The sequence below is a fragment of the Haemorhous mexicanus genome, chromosome 4 (genome assembly GCF_027477595.1).
Source record: "Haemorhous mexicanus isolate bHaeMex1 chromosome 4, bHaeMex1.pri, whole genome shotgun sequence".
NCBI lineage: Eukaryota > Metazoa > Chordata > Aves > Passeriformes > Fringillidae > Haemorhous > Haemorhous mexicanus.
Genome location: NC_082344.1, coordinates 76,582,877 through 76,603,845, shown reverse-complemented (window position 1 = coordinate 76,603,845; position 20,969 = coordinate 76,582,877). Strand labels below are relative to the sequence as shown.

The window sequence follows — 20,969 nt, the reverse complement described above, 5'->3', positions numbered from 1 at the left end:
TCCATGAAATGGGGGGGAAAGTTCTTCCTAGGGGAACCTGGGACAGGGCTGGGAACTGGCTCCCAGTTTAATTCTTTCATTCCAGCATTTCCTTCTCTTGAATTCTACACTTCAATTTGAATACAAGCTCATGCATGTGTATCAAACCAATTTTACTACTTTTTAATACCTTTTTTCTGGCATTTTTTTCAAACCATCCTCCACTTCTCTGTTTTTTAAAGCTGTACCTGCACCTCTCCCTACTCCTGCTCAAGGTGTTCCTGGAGCCCCGGGAAGCTGCAGGTCCCCAGCCCTGAGCACATCTGCAGCTTCCCGATATTATCCCACTCCCACATCACCGTGGTGAAAGCTCCTCTTAATTTTTCCCTCCTCTTTTTTCCCCTTTCCCTCCTCTGCTTTTCCTTCCCCCCCACCCCCCAGTGGATGCGCTGTCGACTTTGATTTATGGCCTTGAAAGGGAGACTCCAGTTTAAAGAATTAATGGTATTTGCATATTTGATTTGGAAACTCCCCCGGCAGACCCACGGCAGCCCCGCGCCGCCGGCTCTTTTTTTCCTTTTCCCTTTCTTTCCTTTCCCCTCGGCCCGTACAGATTTAGCAGCAGAGGTGAAAAGTTGAAGCAGTAAAACCAATAAAACCACATTTATGTGACAGATAAATCGTCTGGAGGCAGCACTCCCTGAGCCTTCGGGCTTCCTCCTGCAGGACCTCTCCCCTCCGGAGCGCGACCCGCAGCCGGGCCGGCAGCGCCGGCAGCCGGGGCCAAAGGTGCTGGCCCCGGCCGTCCGCGGACCTGCCGAGCCAAAAAAGATGGATGTGGGCAAAGAGTTGGAAAATACACAGCCCATCCGTCACTGTCGGGAGCCACCTGGGGGTGGTCTGGCTCTGCGAGAGCTCCGGGAAGGTCCAGGCTGAGGTGGGAGTGCTGGGAGTCACGGAATCGATGAGGTTGGAAAAGCGCTCGGAGATGGAGTCCAGCCTTTCCTCAGCACTGCCAAGGCCACTGCTGACCCATGTCCGCAAATGGATCCTTCAAATCATTCCAGGCATAGGGTCTCCATCAGGTTGGACAGCCCTTTCCATGAGGAAATTCCTGCTGGTGCCCACCCTGAGGCTCCCCTGAGGCCGTTCCCTCTGCTCCTGTCCCTGTTCCCTGGAGCAGAGCCTGACCCCCCCGGCTGTCCCCTCCTGGCAGGAGCTGTGCAGAGCCACAAGGTCCCCCTGAGCCTCCTCTGCTCCAGGCTGAGCCCCTGCCCAGCTCCCTCAGGGATTCTCCAGCCCCTGCCCAGCTCCCTCAGGGATTCTCCAGCCCCTTCCCAGCTCCCTCAGGGATTCTCCAGCCCCTGCCCAGCTCCCTCAGGGATTCTCCAGCCCCTGCCCAGCTCCCTCAGGGATTCTCCAGCCCCTGCCCAGCTCCGTTCCCTTCCCTGGCCATGCTCCAGCCCCTCAGGGTCTCTCTTGTTGGGAGAGGCCCAAAACTGCCCCAGGATTTGAGGTTGTGGCCCCAGCAGTGCCAGCACAGGGGACAGGCACTGCCCTGGTCCTGCTGCCACCCCCGAGCTGGCACAGCCCAGGTGCCCTTGGCCTCCTTGGCCACCTGGGCACACCTGGGCTTGTGTGGGGCTGCTGTTGATGGTTCCAGGTCACTGGAGTTTCTCTGGCAGGGAAGCCATTCCCTGGCTCCTGTCCCTCTGTCCCTTGTCCCCAGTCCCTCTCCAGCTCTCCTGGAGCCCCTCCAGGCCCTGCCAGGGGCTCTGAGCTCTGCCTGGAGCCTTCCCTTCTCCAGGGGAACATTCCCAGCTCTCCCAGCCTGGCTCCAGAGCAGAGGGGCTCCAGCCCTGGGAGCAGCTCCGTGTCCCTCTGAGCTCCTGCATTGCTCCCAAGCCTCTGCCAGAACAACTCCCAACGTTTTAATTCCATCTCCTCCAAACCCCTTCCTAATCCTCACTTTTTTTAATTTCCTTTCTTCCTTCATCCCTTTCCTCCTGGCTCTTTATTCCCTCTCCCCACCAACGGCTACCTGGCCCCTGGATGCTCCGGCCGGCCGTGCACTTTCCATGGCAAGAAACTCGTTCAGGCTTTGTTTGGGATTTGCCCGAGGCACGTTCAGCCTCCCGGGGGCCACCAGCAAGAGGTCTTTGGCGCGTTGTGGGGGTTCCCTTTGAGCCTGTACAACCGTGCGACTCCTCCCAGCAGCCGCCAAGCCCCGCGGAAGCGTTCTGGCCCCGGCGCTCGGCCTGAAAAGCGCCTGTGAAATCATATTTAAGGTTGTCTCTCTCGAAGGTGCCCCCTTGGAAAAACCTCCTGCCAATGATGTTCAGCTCGGGTTTGTAGTTCAACACAAAGGCCCCGCCGGACAAAGCCGAGCGGGACCCGGGCTGGAAAAGCCCTCTTAGGTCCCGGCTAATCCATCCCCCCTGCCAGCCCGGGGGATTGTTCCCGACAGCTTGTTTTCCTTGCCCTGACCTACATAGTCAAAAAGAATCTTGTTGCACATTTTTGTTTTGTATCTGGAGGTCTCGGAGGAGCTAAATCCCCTTCTTGGCGGGGCAGGATGCGTTGTTAAACAGCGCCGGGGCCTCCAGGAAAACCATGGCGACGCGGGGACAATGAGGCCTCTATGGGCCCCGCTGGCCGCGGGACGGGCCCGGCCTCTCCCGGCCCCGGTGGTGGGCACCGGGACGCGCCGAGCGGGCGATGAAGACGTCCACGCGCTTGGCAGGCTGTCCCCAAATAGAGTGGTCACAGCGGCGCTCCAAGACGGGATCTTTGGGAGGGGGGAATGGCAGGAGCTCTTAATTAACCTGCTGGGGCTGGGGCAGAGGTGGAGGCGGCGTCCCGGGAATGCCGGGCCGTGCCGCTGCGGGTGGGTGGAGGAGGCGAGTCCTCGTCGAGGTGAGGAGATCCGCGTGTGGGGAGGGCAGGGGAGAGCCTGGTTTTTAAGGAGAACAAGGGTGGGAATGGTGTGGGAAGAGGGCATTGGACTGTGCCTTCATGGGTGGGTGGAGAAGCCAAGTCTTCGTTGAAGGGGGGAGATCTTCATGTGAGGAGGGTGTGGCAGCTCCTGGTTTTTTAAGGAAAATAAGGATAGGAGCAGTGTGGGAAGATGGCATTTAGGGAACCTGGACGGTGACCTCATGGGTGGGTGGAGAAGCCAAGTCCTCATTGAGATGAGAACATCCACGTGTGAGGAGGGCATGGCAGCTCCCGGTTTTTTAAGGAAAATAAGGATAGGCATAGTGTGGGAAGAGGGCATTTAGGGAATTTGGGCATTTAGGGAACATCTCTGACCTGTGGGTCAGGGATGGGTGTGGAAATGCTGGGGATGGTTGGATTTGGTGACCTTGGAGGGCTCTTCCACAGGAATAACTCTGGGATGCACAGCGAATTCATGCCCTCGTGGGTGGCTGGAGAAGCCAGGTCCTCACCGAGGTGAGGAGATCCTCATGTGAGGAGGGCAAGGCAGCTCTTGGCTTTTTAAGGAAAACAAGGATGGGAACAGTGTGGAAAGAGGGCATTTGGGCAGCCTGGGCTGTCGTTTGCCCGTCCCTCACCTGGCTGGGAGGAGCGGGGTCATTTGTGGACACGAAAGGCTGCGGGTGGGAATTTTGGCAGTCTGGAGCAGGGACCGTCACGGATGGCCGAGTTAATCCCTTCTCCTTCCCCCGCTGCCAAGGCCTGGTGGTTTCTCTTACCAAAGTCTGGAAAGCACCTGGGACTCCCAGCTCCGGGAGCTGCACTCACCTGGAATAACCCCCCGAGCTCCTCTGGGCTTTGGAGACACATCCAGAGCACTTGGAGGGTGCTGGGGCGGGCCCGGGGTGGTGAGAAATCCATGGGGAATGGTTAGAATGACATGGTTGTTTGGGGACAGAAGAAGTTTGTGGTGACTTTGACCCCAAAAGTTTCCTCCTGCCGTAGCTGAGAGCGTCAGGGCACTGGGGTTGTTGGTCACCCACGTCCTCGAGGTGTCTCAGACCTCAAATCCTCCTCACATCCCCAAAATTAGGGATCACAGAGCAGGAATGCTCAATGGTTAAATTAATGCAGCCCTGCATTCATCAATGTTAAATATTCCTAAATTAACAATGACGTCCAATCAAGTTAATGACGAGACCTTAACAGAATAATAATAAATTATTAAAACCTGCATTCATTTTTTTTTTAATGGATAACTCCACCTGCCCAGGACCTCTGCCACCTTTGAGGGAAACACCTGCTGCCTTTTCCAGCTTTTCCAACCCTGTTTGTTTTTCCTTTCCAGCTCTTGGATCTGTTCATCCAGTGGGATTGGTCAACGTATTTGGCTGACTACGGACAGCCCACGTGCAAGTACCTTCGTGTGAACCCCACCACGGCCCTCATCCTGCTGGAAAAGTGAGTGTGGCCCAAAATCCCGGGAGGATTTCCACCCCCATCGTGCTTTAGCAGCTCTTTCCACCCCTGTGAGCAAAGATCTGGGCCCTGGGTGGACAGAGGGAGCTCAGATGGAAAAATCCCATTTTATCCCTTGACCCGAATCCCACATTATCCAAATGCACCGGCTTGGCTGCGGGTCCCTCTTTTTATTGGCTCTTGAGCAGAGTTTTCCTCGTCCTACCAGAAAATTTCACTGCAAAGAGGAACCTCCAGCTCCAAAATCCTGTAAAATGTGCTGGGCTGCAGGCTGGAGTGGCTATCCCGAATTTTTCAGTGTTTGGGCAATGCCATGAACAACTTTTGGTCATGAAGTGGTCGGGCAGTGGTTGGACCACGCTGTTGGAGGTTCCCATCCACCTGAGAATATTCTGTTTTATTCCATTCTCTTTCTGTATTTCTGTATTTCTATTTCTTTTTATTTCTATGTTTTGAATTTTTTGTAGTTCTGTTTATATCTATTTCGATATTTCTATTTCTATTTACTTCTATATTTATTTCTATTTCTGTATTTTTATTTCTATTTATTTCTGTATTTCTATAGTTCTAGATTTATATTTCTATGTATTTCTTTTAAAATTTATTTCTATTTCTGTATTTTTTTCTACATTTCTAGAGTTCTGTTTATTTCCATATTTATTTCTATTTCTGCATTTTTCTGTCTATATTCCTGTATTTTTGTTTCTATTTCTATATTTTTATTTCTATTTATTTCTATAGTTCTGTTTATTTCCATATTTATTGCTATTTCTGTATTTTTCTTTCTATATTTCTGTATTTCTTTATTTCTGTTTCTATACTTTTATTTCCTTTTATTCCTACAGATCTATTTATTTCTGTTTTCATTTCTATTTCTGTATTTTACTTCTATTTCTATATTTTATTTCAATTTTATTTCTATTTCTATATTTTATTTTCTATTTTATTTCTATTTCTATATTTTATTTCTATTTCTATATTTTATTTTCTATTTATTTCTGGGTTTGTATTTTTATCTCTATTTCTGTATTTTCTCATTTCTATATTTCCATATTTCCATATTTCTATATTTCTAAATTCCTATATTCCTGTATTTCTATATTTTATGGTTCTATATTTCTATATTCCTATATTTCTATATTCCTATATTTCTATATTCCTTTATTTCTGTATTTCTATATTTCTGTATTTCTGTATTTCTATATTCCTATATTTCTATATTTTTATATTTCTATATTTCTATATTCCTATATTCCTTTATTTCTATATTTCTATATTCCTATATTTCTATATTCCTATATTTCTATATTCCTTTATTTCTATATTTCTCTATTCCTATATTTCTATATTTCTATATTTCTATATTCCTATATTCCTATATTTCTATATTTCTATATTTTTGTATTTCTATATTTCTATATTCCTATATTTCTATATTCCTTTATTTCTGTATTTCTGTATTCCTTTATTTCTGTATTTCTATATTCCTTTATTTCTGTATTCCTTTATTCCTTTATTTCTATATTCCTATATTTCTATATTTTTATATTTCTATATTTCTATATTCCTATATTCCTTTATTTCTATATTTCTATATTCCTATATTCCTATATTTCTATATTCCTATATTCCTTTATTTCTAGATTTCTATATTCCTATATTTCTATATTTCTATATTCCTGTATTCCTATATTTCTATATTTTATATTTCTATATTTCTATATTTCCATATTTCTATTTATTTCTATTTCTAGATTTTTATCTCCTTTTCTTTCTATTTCTATTTTTTCTATTCCTACACACCCCTACATTTTTATTTCCATGTCTCTCTCTTCTCCCTCTCTCCCGTTCCCGTTTCTCCCACCTCCCTCCCGCGGCGTTCCCGGCGAGCCCCGATCCCGGTTCCGTGGGGCCGGAGGAGCCTCCGGGGCCCCCTCAATCCATCCTTTGAGGGCCGTCGTTCTCATGCTCCGCACGGCTCCATCCCAAACCCTGGAGCGGTGCCGGGAACAGCGCCCGGGGCTCCGGGGTGGCTCCCGGGGGGCTGTGCCAGTCCCGGGAACGCTGCGGGATTGGCCTCGGGAAAAGCGGGATTTGCTTTGCCTGTCACCCCTGCCCGTGGTGGGTCTCCCAGATGATCTCGGCTGGTCCAGCTCCAAGCTGGCTTGGGAAGGATCCACTCTGCTCCTGCTCCCTGCAGACCTCCCAGGTCGTTTTCCAGCTGGTGGGACAGAGAACGAGCCAAAAAGTGGGAATTTAGCGTTTTCCGAGCGGCTCCTGGCACGGGCGCTGCAGTGCTGGGTCCTGCACGGAGGAGAGGGCAGGAGGGGATCCTCGTGGAATCATGGAATGGTTTGGGTGGGAAAGGGACCTCAGAGCCCATCCAGTTCCATGGGCAGGACACCTCCCACTATCCCAGGCTGCTCCAAGCCCGTCCAACCTAGCCTTGGACACTTCCCGGGATCCAGGGGCCTTGAATGTTCTTCTGGAAATGTGGCCCCAACCCTAAACTCGTCACCTCCTCCTCGAGGAGAAGGAGAGACCCCAAATCACCTCAAACTGCCCCAAATGCTCTGATTCCATGGTTCATCCAACCCCAGCTGCATCCCGGGAAGTGCCCAAGGCCGGGTTGGACGGGGCTTGGAGCACCCTGGGACGGTGGCTCCCAAGGGGGTGGCACTGGATGGGCTTTAAAGATCCCTTCCAACCCGAATCATTCCCTGGATCTCTGATTCTGTGAGCGACCTTGGGGTGTTTGTGAACTTGGGGGTTCCCTCTGTGCCGTCGTGGTCCAGCTCCTCTCCACCAGAGGAGAAGGACGGATGCCACAGCACCTCAGGACACCCCGAGGGCACCGGTGAGGGAAACGGGGACTAAACGGGGTTTTGAAGGACTTTCACACCTCGTGGCGTTGTGTTTATACTGGCATTTCATGGTTTGTGTCATCCCTGGGTTGTTGGGGGCCATGGGTGAGGAAATTCTGGGGATGGTTGGGTTTGGTGACCTTGGAGGGCTCTTCCAGCCGGGATAATTCTGTGACACACAGAGAATTCGTGGCCCAGCGTCTGTGGTGGGAAAATGAGAGGTTTATTCAGAGCTAACAGCAAACTGAAAAAATAAAGGGACATCCAAAATCTGGGAGTTTGGCCATGCAGCATCTGGGAGAGCCGGGGAATTGAGGCAGGCAGTGAGCTGGGATCGTGGCAGAGGCTGGGAAGGTGGTGGGACAGCAGGAGAGCAGCTCCACACTCAGTGGTGTTAAAATGTCACCAAACCCCAGCCTGGCTCATTTCATAGAGCCATAAAATCCTGGAATGTTTTGGGTTAGAAGGAACCTTAAGGATCATCCTGTTCCCACCCCATCCATGGCAGGGACACCTCCCACTGTCCCAGGTGGATCCAAGCCCCAGTGTCCAACCTGGTCTTGGACATTCCCAGAGATCCAGGGGCAGCCCCAGCTGCTCTGGGAATTCCAGCCCAGCCCAGCCCACCCTCCCAGCCAGCAATTCCTTGCCAAGATCCCAGCCCAATCTCCCCTTTCCCAGTGGCAGCCATTCCCTGGCTCCTGTCCCTCTGTCCCTTGTCCCCAGTCCCTCTCCAGCTCTCCTGGAGCCCCTCCAGGCCCTGCCAGGGGCTCTGAGCTCTGCCTGGAGCCTTCCCTTCTCCAGGGGAACATTCCCAGCCTTCCCAGAGCAGAGGGGCTACAGAATCCTGGAAAGGTTTGGGTTGGAAGGAACCTTAAGGATCATCCCATTCCCGCTCCCATCCATGGGCAGGGACACCTCCCCTGTCCCAGGCTGCTCCAAGCCCCAGTGCCCACCCTGGCCTTGGACGCTCTCAGGGATCCCCTCTGAGGGGTCTCTGTCCATCCCACACGAGCTCTCCCGAGGCTCCTCACTCCAGGCACACCCGCTGCCTCCCATCCCGCCGGGAATCCCGGGGGGAATTCTGAGCGGGGCCGGCTCAGCCTGTAACCTGTTCTCCTGGTTATCTCTGTCCCTTATCACCGCGGTGTCTCTGTCTCTCCCAGGATATCCCGGGTGTAAGTATGCGCTCGCTCGGGCTTTCACCCTCACCTGGCAGGGCCCCGATTGTCCGCTCTCAATGGAGCCCGAAACGCTGGAAATGCAAAGTGCCTCTGGAGCGGGGCCCTGCGCAACCCGATCCTCCCAAATGCACTAATTAGAGCTAAAAGAGGAGCTTTTACCCCGCTGCTTTCTTCCCCTCCCGGATTAATTGAGACAAAGCTCGGCTCTCTCCGAGGTGGTGTTTGTTGACAGGGGTGGGGACAGCGCCGAGCTCGCCTTTCCCTTCCTTTCACTCCTAATCCTGGGACCGGCTTCCAAACCCGCGGTTATCCCAAAGCTCTGCTCGGAGAAATAAAACTGGGGAGCTGCACAGCCCGTCCCAAATCCCGCAGGATTTTGTGTCCTGTAGGCAGCTTAATTAATTCATAATATTTAATGTCTCGGTGCTTGCACCTTCACGTGGTGTCTGGAAATTCCAGCAGCTCCCAGACTTCATCAAATCCACCTCTGTGGGTTTTGTTAATGGTGCTCCCAGTTATCCCAAGGCTCTGCTCGGGGAAATAAAACTGGGAATCTCCTCAACCCGTCCCAAATCCTGCAGGATTTTGTGTCCTCTAGGCAGCTTAATTAATTAATAGTATTTAATGTCTCAGTGCTTGCACCTTCATGTGGAAATTCCAGCAGTGCCCAGACCTCACTAGATCCACCTCTGTGGGTTTTGTTAATGGTGCTCCCAGTTATCCCAAAGCTCAGCTCAGGGAAAAAACCCCCATGGATCTGCACAGCCCATCCCAAATCCTGCAGGATTTTCTGTCCTGTATCTTAATTAATTATTAATAGCTCAGGACTTGCACCTTCACGTGGTGTCTGGAGATCCCGGCAGCTCCCAGATGCTCCCTGACTTTCCCAGATCCACCTCTGTGGGTTTGTTAATGGTGCTCCCAGTTATCCCAAAGCTCTTCTCAGGGAAAAAACCCCCATGGATCTCCATAGCCCATCCCAAATCCTGCAGGATTTTCTGTCCTGTAGGCAGCTTAATTAATTAATAATAGCTAATAGCTCAGTGTTTGCACCTTCACGCGGTGTCTGGAAATTCCAGCAGCTCCCAGATTTCAGCAAATCCACCTCTGTGGGTTTGTTAATGGTGCTTCCAGTTATCCCATAGCTTTTCTCAGGGAAAAAACCCCCATGGATCTGCACACCCCATCCCAAATCCTGCAGGATTTTGTGTCCTGTATCTTCATTAATTATTAGTAGTTCAGGACTTGCACCTTCACGTGGTGTCTGGAGATCCTGGAAGCTCCCAGATGCTCCCAGACTTTCCCAGATCCACCTCTGTGGGTTTGTCTGGGGATCAGCTGCAATCCCTTTCCATCCTGATCCAGAGGTTTATCCATCCAGCTCCTTCCCAGTCATCCCAACGCACCCCAGGGTTTTCTCACCTGGAATGTGTGCTGCTTCCAGAGCATTCCATGGACCCAAGCAGGTCCCACGGGGTGGGAGATGGCCCTAAAGGTGCCAGGATGGAAAAGCTCCAAATTCCCGGTGTGTGGAAGGGCTGGGAAGAGCTTTCCAAAGGCACAGATCAACTTCCAGCACCTCTGATGTCCCTCTGGACCCTGTGAGAGCTCCCAGCCTTCCTGGGGAAGGGCTTGGAGACCTCCTGGAGCTGTTTGGAGTTCCGGGGGAGGATAATTATCCCCAAATCCACGATAGCAGGGCCTGGGCGACTCCAACCTGCACTTCCCGCTGGAACAATCGCTCCCTGGTTCTCCTGGAGGAGCAGCTGCCAGCCTGCTGCAGCTGAGAAACAGGGAAAACCAAACAAATCCCAATTTTTGGTGACTGGAAGTGCTCCAAGCTCTCCTGTTCCTGTTGGGAGAGCAGCTCCGTCTCTGGTAACCCCAGTAAATTCCCCTTTGGGATAAAGCTGTTATCCTGGATTGCAGTTCCAAGCCTGGTGTTTTTGGGAACATTTCAGATTCCCTGTGGCTCTTTCTGGGAGATGGAAGCCTGGAAAACCTTGGATGTTTGTTTGTGTTCCGGAAGGCTGGAGAGGTTGGGGCTGTGCTCAGTTGACTCCAGACCCTCGGGGTGATCCAGTGCCAGCTTCCCAGGGATCATCAGCACCAAGTCCTTGTCACTTCCCACTGCCAAAAACTGGGATTATGGGATGCATCCAAAGCCCTCAGCCTCTGCCAGATCTGATTTACCCAGGAAATCTTTTACAAATTGGGATAATTTGGAAGAGCCGAGCCCCAGCAGGTTGGATTTTGGGAGGTTTTGCCTTCAGGAGCTGCTGGAAGGTTGATCCTGGTGGGATTTTTTTCCCTTCCCAGCACCCTTGGGAAGTGTCCCAAGGCCTGTTCCCCCCAAAATATGGATCTGGGAATGCAGGAGTGCATGAAACCCCCCCCAGCTTTGCCCCCATCCCACCTCCTGCTCTGCTGGGCTCTGGATTTATGGAGACCTCCTGGAGGCGCCGTGCTCCTTCCACACAGCTGGATTCCTTCCTGGAATGGGAATTATTCCATGTTATATTTAATATAAATTATATACATTTATATAATTTATACATTTATATAATTTATATTTTTTATTCATCGGGGAAAAATGGGGTAGTGGATGGTGCCCCTGCCCATGGCAGGGGCTTGGAAAGGGATGGGGTTTAAGGTCCCTTCCAACCCAAACATTCCGTGATTCCTCGGAATATTTTATAAAATTGAAATTCACAACTCCAGACCTTCCCAGCCTCCCCTACAGCTGCATCTCGTGCATGCAAGTTTGAAGTAAAAAGCCTTAATTCTGTGGACTCCGTGCTGATTTTTTAAATTTCCTCCTCAAATTCCATCACCGCCACAGAAGGTGATGTGGGGATGGAGAAATCCCTGTTTGGAAGAGGGATCTGAATGCAGGATTTAGGATTTCCTGCATTCGGGAATTAGGGAGAGACCCCAAAGTGGTGTTGGTTTGGATTAGAAGGGTTTAAAGCAAAAACTCCTGAAAATTTAAAAAAAAACAATGGTGTAGAGCCTGGAAATTCCATGTGCTCCTCTCACATGGAAAACAATGTTTTCCCAAAATTCTGGGAAAATGAGCAGGAATTGGGAACACCCCAAAGTGGCGTTGATTGGGATGAAAAATGCCTCAAAAATTGGTGTAGAGGCTTGAAATTCCACATGCTCATCCCTGAGCCCTGATGCAGGACACCAACAGGAAAAATGTTCTCACTCAATTCCGGAAAAACGAGTGGGAACTGGGGAGACCCCAAAGTGGCGTTGATTGGGATTGGGGAGATTTAAAGCCTGAAAAATGCCCCAAAACTTGGTGTAGAGGCTTGAAATTCCACATGCTCCTCTCAGATCACTGGACATTCCCAATCCCTGTTCCATAACCTGTCTGTGCTCCGTGCTGAATGCGGGACACCAGCAGGAAAAATGTGTTCACCCAATTCCAGAAACATGATCGGGAATTGGGGAGACCCCAAAGTGGCATTGATTAGGATGAAAAATGCCCCAAAAAATGGTGTAGAGGCTGGAAATTCCATGTGCTGCTCTCTGAGCCTTGGACATTCCCAGTCCCTGTTCCATAACCTGTTTGTGCTCCATGCAGGATGCGGGACAACAGCAGGAAAAATGTGTTCACCCTCTTCCAGAAACATGATCGGGAATTGGGGAGACCCCAAAGTGGCATGGATTGTGATGAAAAATGCCCCAAAAAATGGTGTAGAGGTTGGAAATTCCATGTGCTGCTCTCTGAGCCCTGGACATTCCCAGTCCCTGTTCCATAACCTGTTTGTGCTCCGTGCAGGATGCGGGACACGAGCAGGAAAAACAACGTTTTCGCCCAATTCCGGAAAAACGAGCGGGACAAGCAGAAGTTGATCGACACCGTGGCCAAGCAGCTGCGTGGCCTCATCAACAGCCACCACTCCTGAGGAGCTTGGAATCTCCTTCCCGCAGCCTGGACTTCGGGAATCTCGTTGGGAGAGAAGATTTGTATTTTTTTATTCGCCTGGAAAGTCTCCGCGGAGCCTCCCCCCGACGGCAAAACGCTCCCGGTGGAACAATCCTGGGAAAAGAGGTGGTGGCAGGAGTCTCCTGGATCAGCTCCTATTTTCAGGGGTTTAGGAAGTGATGGGAATTCTTGGAGCCTGGGAGAAGTTCACACCCGGACTGGGTTTTTTGCTTTTTGTTTTGGTCAAAGCCAAATTGAAGGGATCATCCTGCCTTCCTTTTGTTAATTTATTCCCTTGGAAAACTGAGAAGTCTGGGAAGAGCCGTGGTTTTCTCTGGGCAGAGGGAAGAGGGTTACCTGAGTGTGTCCTGTGGTTTGGATTTAGGTAGGAAAAAGGGATTTCCCTGGGTTTTTTTCTCCACTTTTCCCCCTGCCCAGGCTGATTTCCACGTTTGCCTGCAAATCCCTGGAATCGCGACCCTTTCCCGCATGTCTGTCACCATCCCTGAGCTCCACTCTGGGACCTGCCAGGGGCTGTGGGATCATGGAGAAGGGTTTGGAGCGGCCTCCTCGATCAGATTTGGGAAAAAACAGCTGAAGGATAATCTGGGAATGTGTCCCGTGGCAGCGCTGCCGGGCTGGGATGCTGCTGGACACACCCATGGATAGGGAAAGGGAAGGGATGGATCCTCACAGGATGAGGGGAAGGCACACTGGGATCTCCTGGTCTCCGGGAGGGGTTTTCCCCTCTCTTTTCCATGCTGGTGTCCCATCCTCCCTCTCCTCCTGATGGTTCCATGGGGAAAACTTCCCTCAGTCACCCTGGCTGGAGCTGGACCAGTGGGAATCTCCTGGACACATCCATGGAAGGGGAGCAGGAAGGGATGGGTGCTCCACAGGGATAGAAGGAAGGCATTCTGGGATGTCCCAGTGCCCAGGAGGGACAGATTCCCAGAGTGGGAAGGATTTTCCCTCTCTTTTCCATGCTGGTGTCCCATCCTCCCTCTCCTCCTGGTGGCTCCACGGGGAAGACTTCCGTGGGAAGTTTTGGAGCTGGACCAGTGGGAATCTCCTGGAGAGGTGGGAGATTCCCTGTGGAGCAGCGCTGCTCCAGAGTGCCTGTGGATAAAATTCCCCCTGTCCTGAAGGTCCCCAAAAACCCTCTACTCAAACCAGGCGGCCACCAACAGGATTTAATCCCAGGATTCCACTTCCAGAGGGGGATTTTTGCCCTTCTCATCTTGTCACCCTTTTGCCTCTAATTCCTCCCATTATCCAGCCACGTTCCCACACCCTCAAAGGGAATTCCAGTCTCCCTGGGGGTTGTTGCAGCCCTGAGCTGCTCCTGTGCCCATTCCCAACCCTCTGGATGCACTAGTCCAGGGTTTTACCTTCCCACCTCGCTCCTCAGCAATATTTTGGGGTTGGTTTTCATTGGGAGAAGGTTCCTTTGCCTGGATCCCAGAATTTAACGGGAACACGGTCAGGAATGACCCCCTGGAGCTCTCGGGCTGTCCCAGCCATCTCCAGCTACAGGGACCAAGGGATTGTTTTCATTACTAAGAGGGAAAATTTGTAATTCCTTGGATTTGGAGAGGGATTGGGGGATCCCTGTGGACTCCTCCTGGAGGGATATGGAAGAGGAATGATGGGAAAAGCGGCAGGTGAAGGAAAGTTGGAGTCAGCGTGGCCAGAAAGGGATCAGCTTTGGAGACACCTGTGGAAATGACCCAGAGGGACAAGGGGTTGGAATTCTGGGAGTGGGATGGAGAGGGAGCAGAAACCCCGGGACACAGGGAAGGGATTTTTTGCTGCCATCCTGAAATTCCATTTTCCCCTCCTGTATTGCACTCCACGAGGTATTCCCACAAAAAGTCCCCAGCACAGCCTCATTCCAGATGTTCCAGGCAGCTCCCACCCTTCCCAAATCCACTCTGGGTCCCCTTCCCGTCTCCCTGAGCTGTAACTCCAGGAGCAGCGACCTGGGATGTGTTTCCTTGCTCCTTCAGGGGTTTTTTTTGGAAAAACCAGGATTGGGATCCTCCAAACCAGCTCCTGGCACTCGGGATTTGCTGCTGGGAAAGTCAAATCCGGCCAAGGGAGTGATTCTGGGAGTTCCTGATCTCGGGAGGTCAAGAGCCGGAACCGCAAGTCAGAGCCCGGGATGAAAAATGGGATTTTGGGACTCTGGTCCCAATTAACTTTTTGTTCCGAGAGATGTTCCATCACTTCCAAACAAAATTAATCTTTTAAACAGATTGCCCCCCCAAAAAAAGAGCCCTGGAAGACATCCCAAATCCCCTCTCCGTCTCTTCCTAATGATGGGTGTCCTCCGACACGGATGGAATTGCTTAGGAGGGAAAAGTCGCTGCAGGGAATAGAACAGGGGGGTGGGGAACAGGGGCAGGACCCAAGTCCCAGATTTCCAGCTGCCCAGAATAAACAATGCTGCTCTCACACCTCGCTCCACATCCACTGAGCGTTCCTTAGTGGATTTCCTTTTTTAAGAAAAGAAATTTGGATTATCCCGTAATTTTTCCCGCCTCCAGCAAATATATTCCAGCAGCAGTGGGAAAAAAATTATATTTGAATTCAAATTTAGCTTCCCAAGGAGCTTCTCTCCTTCTTCAGGAGTTGTCAGGCATTCCAGGAGTTGGGAATAATCCCAAACAATGTATCCAAAGTGGGGATTTGCAGCCCAACCCTTCCATGGGATGTTCTCCCTGAGCCACCAGCACCTAGGAGGTGGGAAAGGAGGAGTTTTCCTGGGATTTTTTGGGTATTCCTAGGGCTGGAGTTCAAGCCAGATGCTCCCAGTGATTTTTGCACTTTGTTCCAGATCCAATCCCAGCTCCCGCTGGGATGGGGACGGGAGGAGTTGGGATGATGCTGGTTTGGGGCTGTTTTCTCCCGGATTGGCTGCTTTGGGGAAGGTGGAATTCCGGACAGGAGCTGTGGGAAGGGCCGTGGAGGCCCCAAATTCCTTGGAAGTGAGTCTGGGACGGAGCTGTGGCCGCTTCGGGGGCATCGCTGCTGCCACATCCCTCGTGCCGAAGTTTTGGGATCAAATTCCAACCAGAATCCAAGTCCCAGGCAGAGATTCCTCACCCTTGGGTGTCTCCTGCCTCCGCTGGGCTTTTCCCGGTAGTTCTGGGTTGGGTTTGGTGCTTTTTGGGGCCTTGGAGGGGACTGGAGCATCCAAACACCGTCCCACGCTCTGGTTGGATTCGTGTCCCATCCCTGGATCCCGCAGGATTTTTGGGATCTCTGTCCCGTTTTTCCTACAGCTCCTTGGGGCTGGAGACCCCTCATATCCCCCTGGCACAATTCCATACTTATCCCACTGCTGGCAGCTCCAAGGGAACACAAATCCCATAAATCCCATCCCAAGTGACTCCGGGATGATCCCAGCTCTGCTGTCCACTGGGAACGCCGTGGATCAGCAGGAAGTGACCTGAAGACACCGGGATTGGCTGGGAGTTACCCCAAAAATGCCAGGATGGAGGGGGGGAGCTCAGGGGGGGCTGGCTTCACCCCAAAGCTGCTGCTCCAGCCCTTCTTGCCCCCAGAGCTGGATTTGGGAAGCTTTTCCCAGAGCTGGGATCCATCCCCACCTGCAGCTTCCCAAAAATTCCATGGGCAGCTCTGGAATCCTGTCCTGTCCAAGCTGCTCCCTGCCTTGGCTCATCCCTCAGATTCTGTTTTGCCAGGAAAACCCCCCACACTCCCATCCCATCCCATCCCATCCCATCCCATCCCATCCCATCCCATCCCATCCCATCCCATCCCATCCCATCCCATCCCATCCCATCCCATCCCTGTCCGCCGGCTGCTGGAGTTGCTTTTTCCCGTTGATTTTGGGGTGGAAGGATCTGATTTTGGGAACCGAGGTGGTGAAAACAGCTTTTTTTGCACAAGTCGTTGCACAATAAGGGGAAAATTTAGCAAATTAGGTTTAACTTTAAAGGGAATTTTGTTGTTGGTTTGTTTGGGTTTTTTTTTTCCTTAAAACTCGCTAGCAGAGCTACTGATTCCAAGAGGAAAAAGAGCTGGAATGGTTGGAGAAAGGACTGCATGGTTTACAGGTTCAATTCTGTTAGAAGTTAGCATGTTGGACATTTATCCTGGTGTAATTCCAATTAAACAAATACAGCATTTAACTGTTTCATTAACGTCTCGTCTGGCTCTGTGCATCCCCGGGGAGAAACCTGATCCCTGAATCCCATAAAGGATAAAATTCCACATCCCCTTTGGACACCTGGCTGCTCCCACACCCAGGTTTATGGGGGATCCAGGGGCAAGAAAATCCCTGGAAGAGCGTTGGATTCCAGCTTCCCTCGTTGCCCTGAGCAGAAACCAAGTTTTGCCCAAATCTGGGAGATTTTAACTGGTTCCTATCCAAAAATTCCTCCCTGGGAAGGTGGGCAGGGGCTGGGCTGGAATTCCCAGAGCAGCTGGGGCTGCCCCTGGATCCCTGGCAGTGGCCAAGGCCGGGTTGGACACTGGGGCTTGGATCCACCTGGGACAGTGGGAATTGTCCCTCCCCATGGAACTGGTTGGGATTTAAGGTTCCTTTTCCACCCAAACCACTCCAGGATTCTGGAGATGGGGAGATTCCACGGAATGGCTCAAGCAGATGATGTGGGGTTTGTGCAGGGTGAAGGATTTGGGGAATGTCCATGGGATGGCAAAGATTCCTGGATGGCTTGGAGTCCATGAATTCCTCTTAAATCCCTTTTCTCAGCCCTTTATCCCTGCTGGTTTCTGGCAGATCCTGAGGTGGGAATTCCCAGGTGTTAATTTGGAGCAGTGGGAAGGAAAACGTTCCCTGGAGTTGTTGGTGACTCCACCCCTGCCAAGGGCCTTTCCCTGCAGGAGAGGGGGAAAGGAGGGTGGGAATCTGGGAAAATCCTGAATTTAACCAGGATATTCCTGGACGTTTCCTGGTAATGGAGAAAAAGGGGAAAACTCCATCTCCTCCCACGGCAGGTCCAGGAAGGACCCAAAAATCCAGGAAACCCCCCAGTGCCTGGGTTGAGGACCTTTGTGTCACCCCCGTCCCCTTTTCCTGGTGAATTTTGGGATGCTCCAAGTGGGAGAGGGAGATGTGGAGATAGGATGTGGTCCAACACGGTGGGACCTCGGTGGGAGATGGTGGGAAGGGATCTCAGGTCATCTTGGATCAGTGGATCCTGGACCTTTCTGGATCAGAAGATCTCAGATCATCCTCGATCAGTGGATCCCACACCTTCGTGGATCAGTGGCTCTTGGATCATCCTGGACCTTCCTGGATTAGTGGATCCTGGACCTTCCTGGATCAGAAGATCTCAGATCACTGTGGATCAATAGATCTCAGACTTTCCTGGATTAATGGATCCCGGATTATCCTGGATCAATGGATCTCAGACTGTCCTGGACCAGTGGATCTTGGATCATCCTGGATCGGTGGATCTTGGATCATCCTGGACCAGGGAGTGCAGCCCGGGTGGGTTTTGGGGCACAGATCTGGGGTGCTGCAGTGGCCCCGATGTCCCCCTGGGTGTGGCCGGGCCCTGAATCAGTGCCCGGAGTGGGGCCCAACCCCAGTGGGGCCCTGTGGCTGCCCAGGGCTGGCTCTGCCACCAGCGCTGTCACCCCTCGTGTCCCCTCCTTGGGACACCCCAGCCCGGCCCCGAGCTGCCGTTCCAGCCCCAGGGATGCGTTGCCAGCTCAGTTTTCACCAAATCATGGAATATCCTGGTGGGAATGGACCCACAGGGATCACCCAGCCACGCTCCTGGCCCTGCCCAGGACACCCCAACCCCCCCACGAGCCACCCCAAGCAGGGAGGTTTTCCTTTCCTCCTGGTTTTCCCCAATCCAGGTGAGACAAAAGTTTTCCAGCAGCTGCTCCCGCGCGCTCCTTTCCGGCTGCCTCGGCCCCCTCGTGCCCTGACCTCGGTTCACCTCCTCACCTCCTTCCCGCTGGGATCGGCTGAGGCTGCGGGAGGGGGAGCTGCCAGGTGAGTCTGACTCCTCCAGGTGGGACTTGCCTCCTCCAGGGAGCCCCGGGAATGTGGCAGGAGAAGGTTTGGGATGTCGGGAGATGCCCTCACCCACCTGTGGGGTGGATTTCCCATTCTGTCCCACGGGCAGGGATGGGTGGGATCTTGGCAAGGAATTCCTGGCTGGGAGGGTGGGCAGGGGCTGGGCTGGAATTCCCAGAGCAGCTGGGGCTGCCCCTGGATCCCTGGCAGTGCCCAAGGCCAGGTTGGACATTGAGGCTTGGATCCACCTGATCTCATGGAAAGTGTCCCTGCCCATGGTTGGGGTGGAATGAGATGGAATTTAAGTTCCTTTCCAAACCATTCTGCAACTCCACGATTTCTTCTGCCGTGTCTCCGAAAACACCTGCAGTGGAAGGGATGGGCAGGTGGCCTCTGGAGCAGGACCACCGGGGCTCCCAGGAGCGAGGAGTGTGAGGGAAAGGTGGCAGCAGGAAGCTGATAAGCCCCAGCTGTCACCACTTGCCCGCAGAACCCGGGAGAAGGAGGCTGTGGGAGCAGATCCGAGATAGGCTGGCCCGCGATAAGGAGCGAGATAAGGCCGAGATAAGGCAGGGAGGGCTGGACGGGCTCCAGGAGGAACCAGCACGGAGCGTGACGTGCAGGGTGAGAAATGCGGGCACGGGAGGTGGAGCAGCCGCATCCGGGTGGGAAACGGGGTCACGGGAATGCGGGGAGAGGGTGAGGATGGTCCGGCCGGGTGGCACCAAAATGAGGGTGGTGGTGGTGGTGGTGGTGGGGGGAAAATCAGGACTGGGATAAACAGGACTTTCCTCCTTCCCTCCGCGGCGCGTCCCAGGTGGGAAGACAGGAGACAGGAATCCCCCCTCCATGCCCCATCCCGCGCCCCACGTGGCTGCAGCCGCGCTAATTGCATTCCGTGGGGCACTAATTGGATGATTGGATCAAAGGCGGGAGCCCATCCATATCTGCCCGGCGCTGGATGCGATTATCCGGGAGGAGGCATCGATCACCGCCGCCCCTCCCTGACCCAGCGGGGCCCGCGCAGGTACCGAGCCCGCGCTGGTGGCGCCCAAATGGGATTTGCTCCCGAAAGGTTAAAGGAAGGCGGCGGATGACAAATGACGGCGGTGCCGCGTCTGCCGGGCGCTCATTCATCTCCCGGCACGGCGGGGCCGCCCCGGGATGCGGGCGCTGCCTGCGGGGACGATCGCTCACTGTCACCGGGACGTGTGAAGTGTTAAAGACCCCCCGGCGGGGCACGGGGCGCTCGTTTGTATTCATTAGCCACCGGCTGCAGATGTCGGCCGCGGCTCCGAGGAGGCACCGAGCGGCTCCTCGGCTCCCCGGCGGCTCTCGGGGAAGCGCCGGCACCTCGCTTCTCCTCGCCTGCTGGCCCCGGGGACTTGTTGCTGCCGCCGGAGGAGCGCGGTCCCGGTTGTCCTCCATCCACAGCCCTGGAAAAGCCATCCCGAGGGGCCGGGGAGGTCCCGGGACACCTGGAGCGAGCCCGGACTTCTCTTTTCCCTCTCTTGGGGCTCGATGTGGTGGCCGCGGGGCTGTGCGGGGCACGGGATGCTCCATCCCCACAACAAGAACAGGAGACAGCAGAAATTTGGGAGCAGCTGCAGACTCAGTGCCCCTGGGCTGGAGCTGTGGCTGTTGGAGGCGGAAATTCCCAGCTGGAATTTCCTAGGTGGAAATTTCCTTCCTTCTGCTCCCCTGGGAATGTTGGTGCCCAAATCCCTGGCTGAGGGTGGCCTTTGGCTCCTCTCCTCCTCAAACCCTCGGCTCTGGCCTTTCCCTCGGCCCCACCGGGCTCTTCCCAGCCCCATCCATGGGTGTTCCAGGCAGGGCCTGGTGCGTGGCTGGATCTCCAGGCATGCTCCTGCTCCCAGCTGTCCAGTGCAGGACGGGAGCAGCCTCCAGGTTCTCCTGTCGGGACAGGTCCTCCCTCTTCTCCCACCTCTGGCTCTTCCCCTCTCCGCAGGATCGAGATTGGGAGCAGAAAGAACCCACAAAAAAAAGGGGGAAAGCGGCTTTTGGGTGAATATCCTTAATCTTGCCCACTCTGGGGGATGAGCCCTCTGCCAAGGAATGGCTGCTCCTCCCTCAGCATTCCCAGCCTGCCTGAATCCGGGGTTTTTCCTTGTTGGGACACAGCTTTGGTGTTTTTGAGGCAGTGGGATTCGCTTTTTAGGGAGTGATCACGGGAGCCTCAGGTTTATTATCCAAATTAGCTTTTTTGGTGGGAATCAGACATCTCTGCCTGGGCTGGGGAGAGGAAAATCCTGGCTGAGGTTCCCAGGGATTGGGATATGAGGGAATTTATCCCGGGAGACAGCAGAGATTTGTGGGAAGAGCCTTAGCAGCTGCTGACTCGGTGCCCCTGGACTGGAACCGTGGCTGTGGGAGGTGGAAATTCCCAGCTGGAATTTCCTAGGTGGAAATTTCCTTTCTTCTAGCCTTCACTGCCTGGGCTGTGAAACATATCCAGTGCCTCTTTTTGGGAACAGTCTGGGATAAATCCCCTTAAATCCATCTGTTCTGAGGGCAGGATATAGGGAAAAGTAAAAGAAAAAATG

General features: G+C 52.9%; 1 protein-coding gene across 4 annotated transcripts in view; it reads left to right on the top strand.

Moving 5' to 3' along the window:
- Positions 1-16,548, top strand: part of EXOC6B (exocyst complex component 6B) — a 328,073-nt gene extending 311,525 nt beyond the window's left edge. Inside the window, exons 21-22 of one of the 4 annotated variants that reach the window (XM_059845563.1) lie at positions 4,265-4,377; positions 12,234-16,548. In XM_059845563.1, coding sequence (XP_059701546.1) covers positions 4,265-4,377; positions 12,234-12,360 — 240 coding nt within the window. In that variant the 3' untranslated portion in view covers positions 12,361-16,548. The other 3 variants (XM_059845562.1, XM_059845564.1, XM_059845566.1) reach the window with 3 other exon arrangements.
- Positions 16,549-20,969: the final 4,421 nt, after the last annotated feature.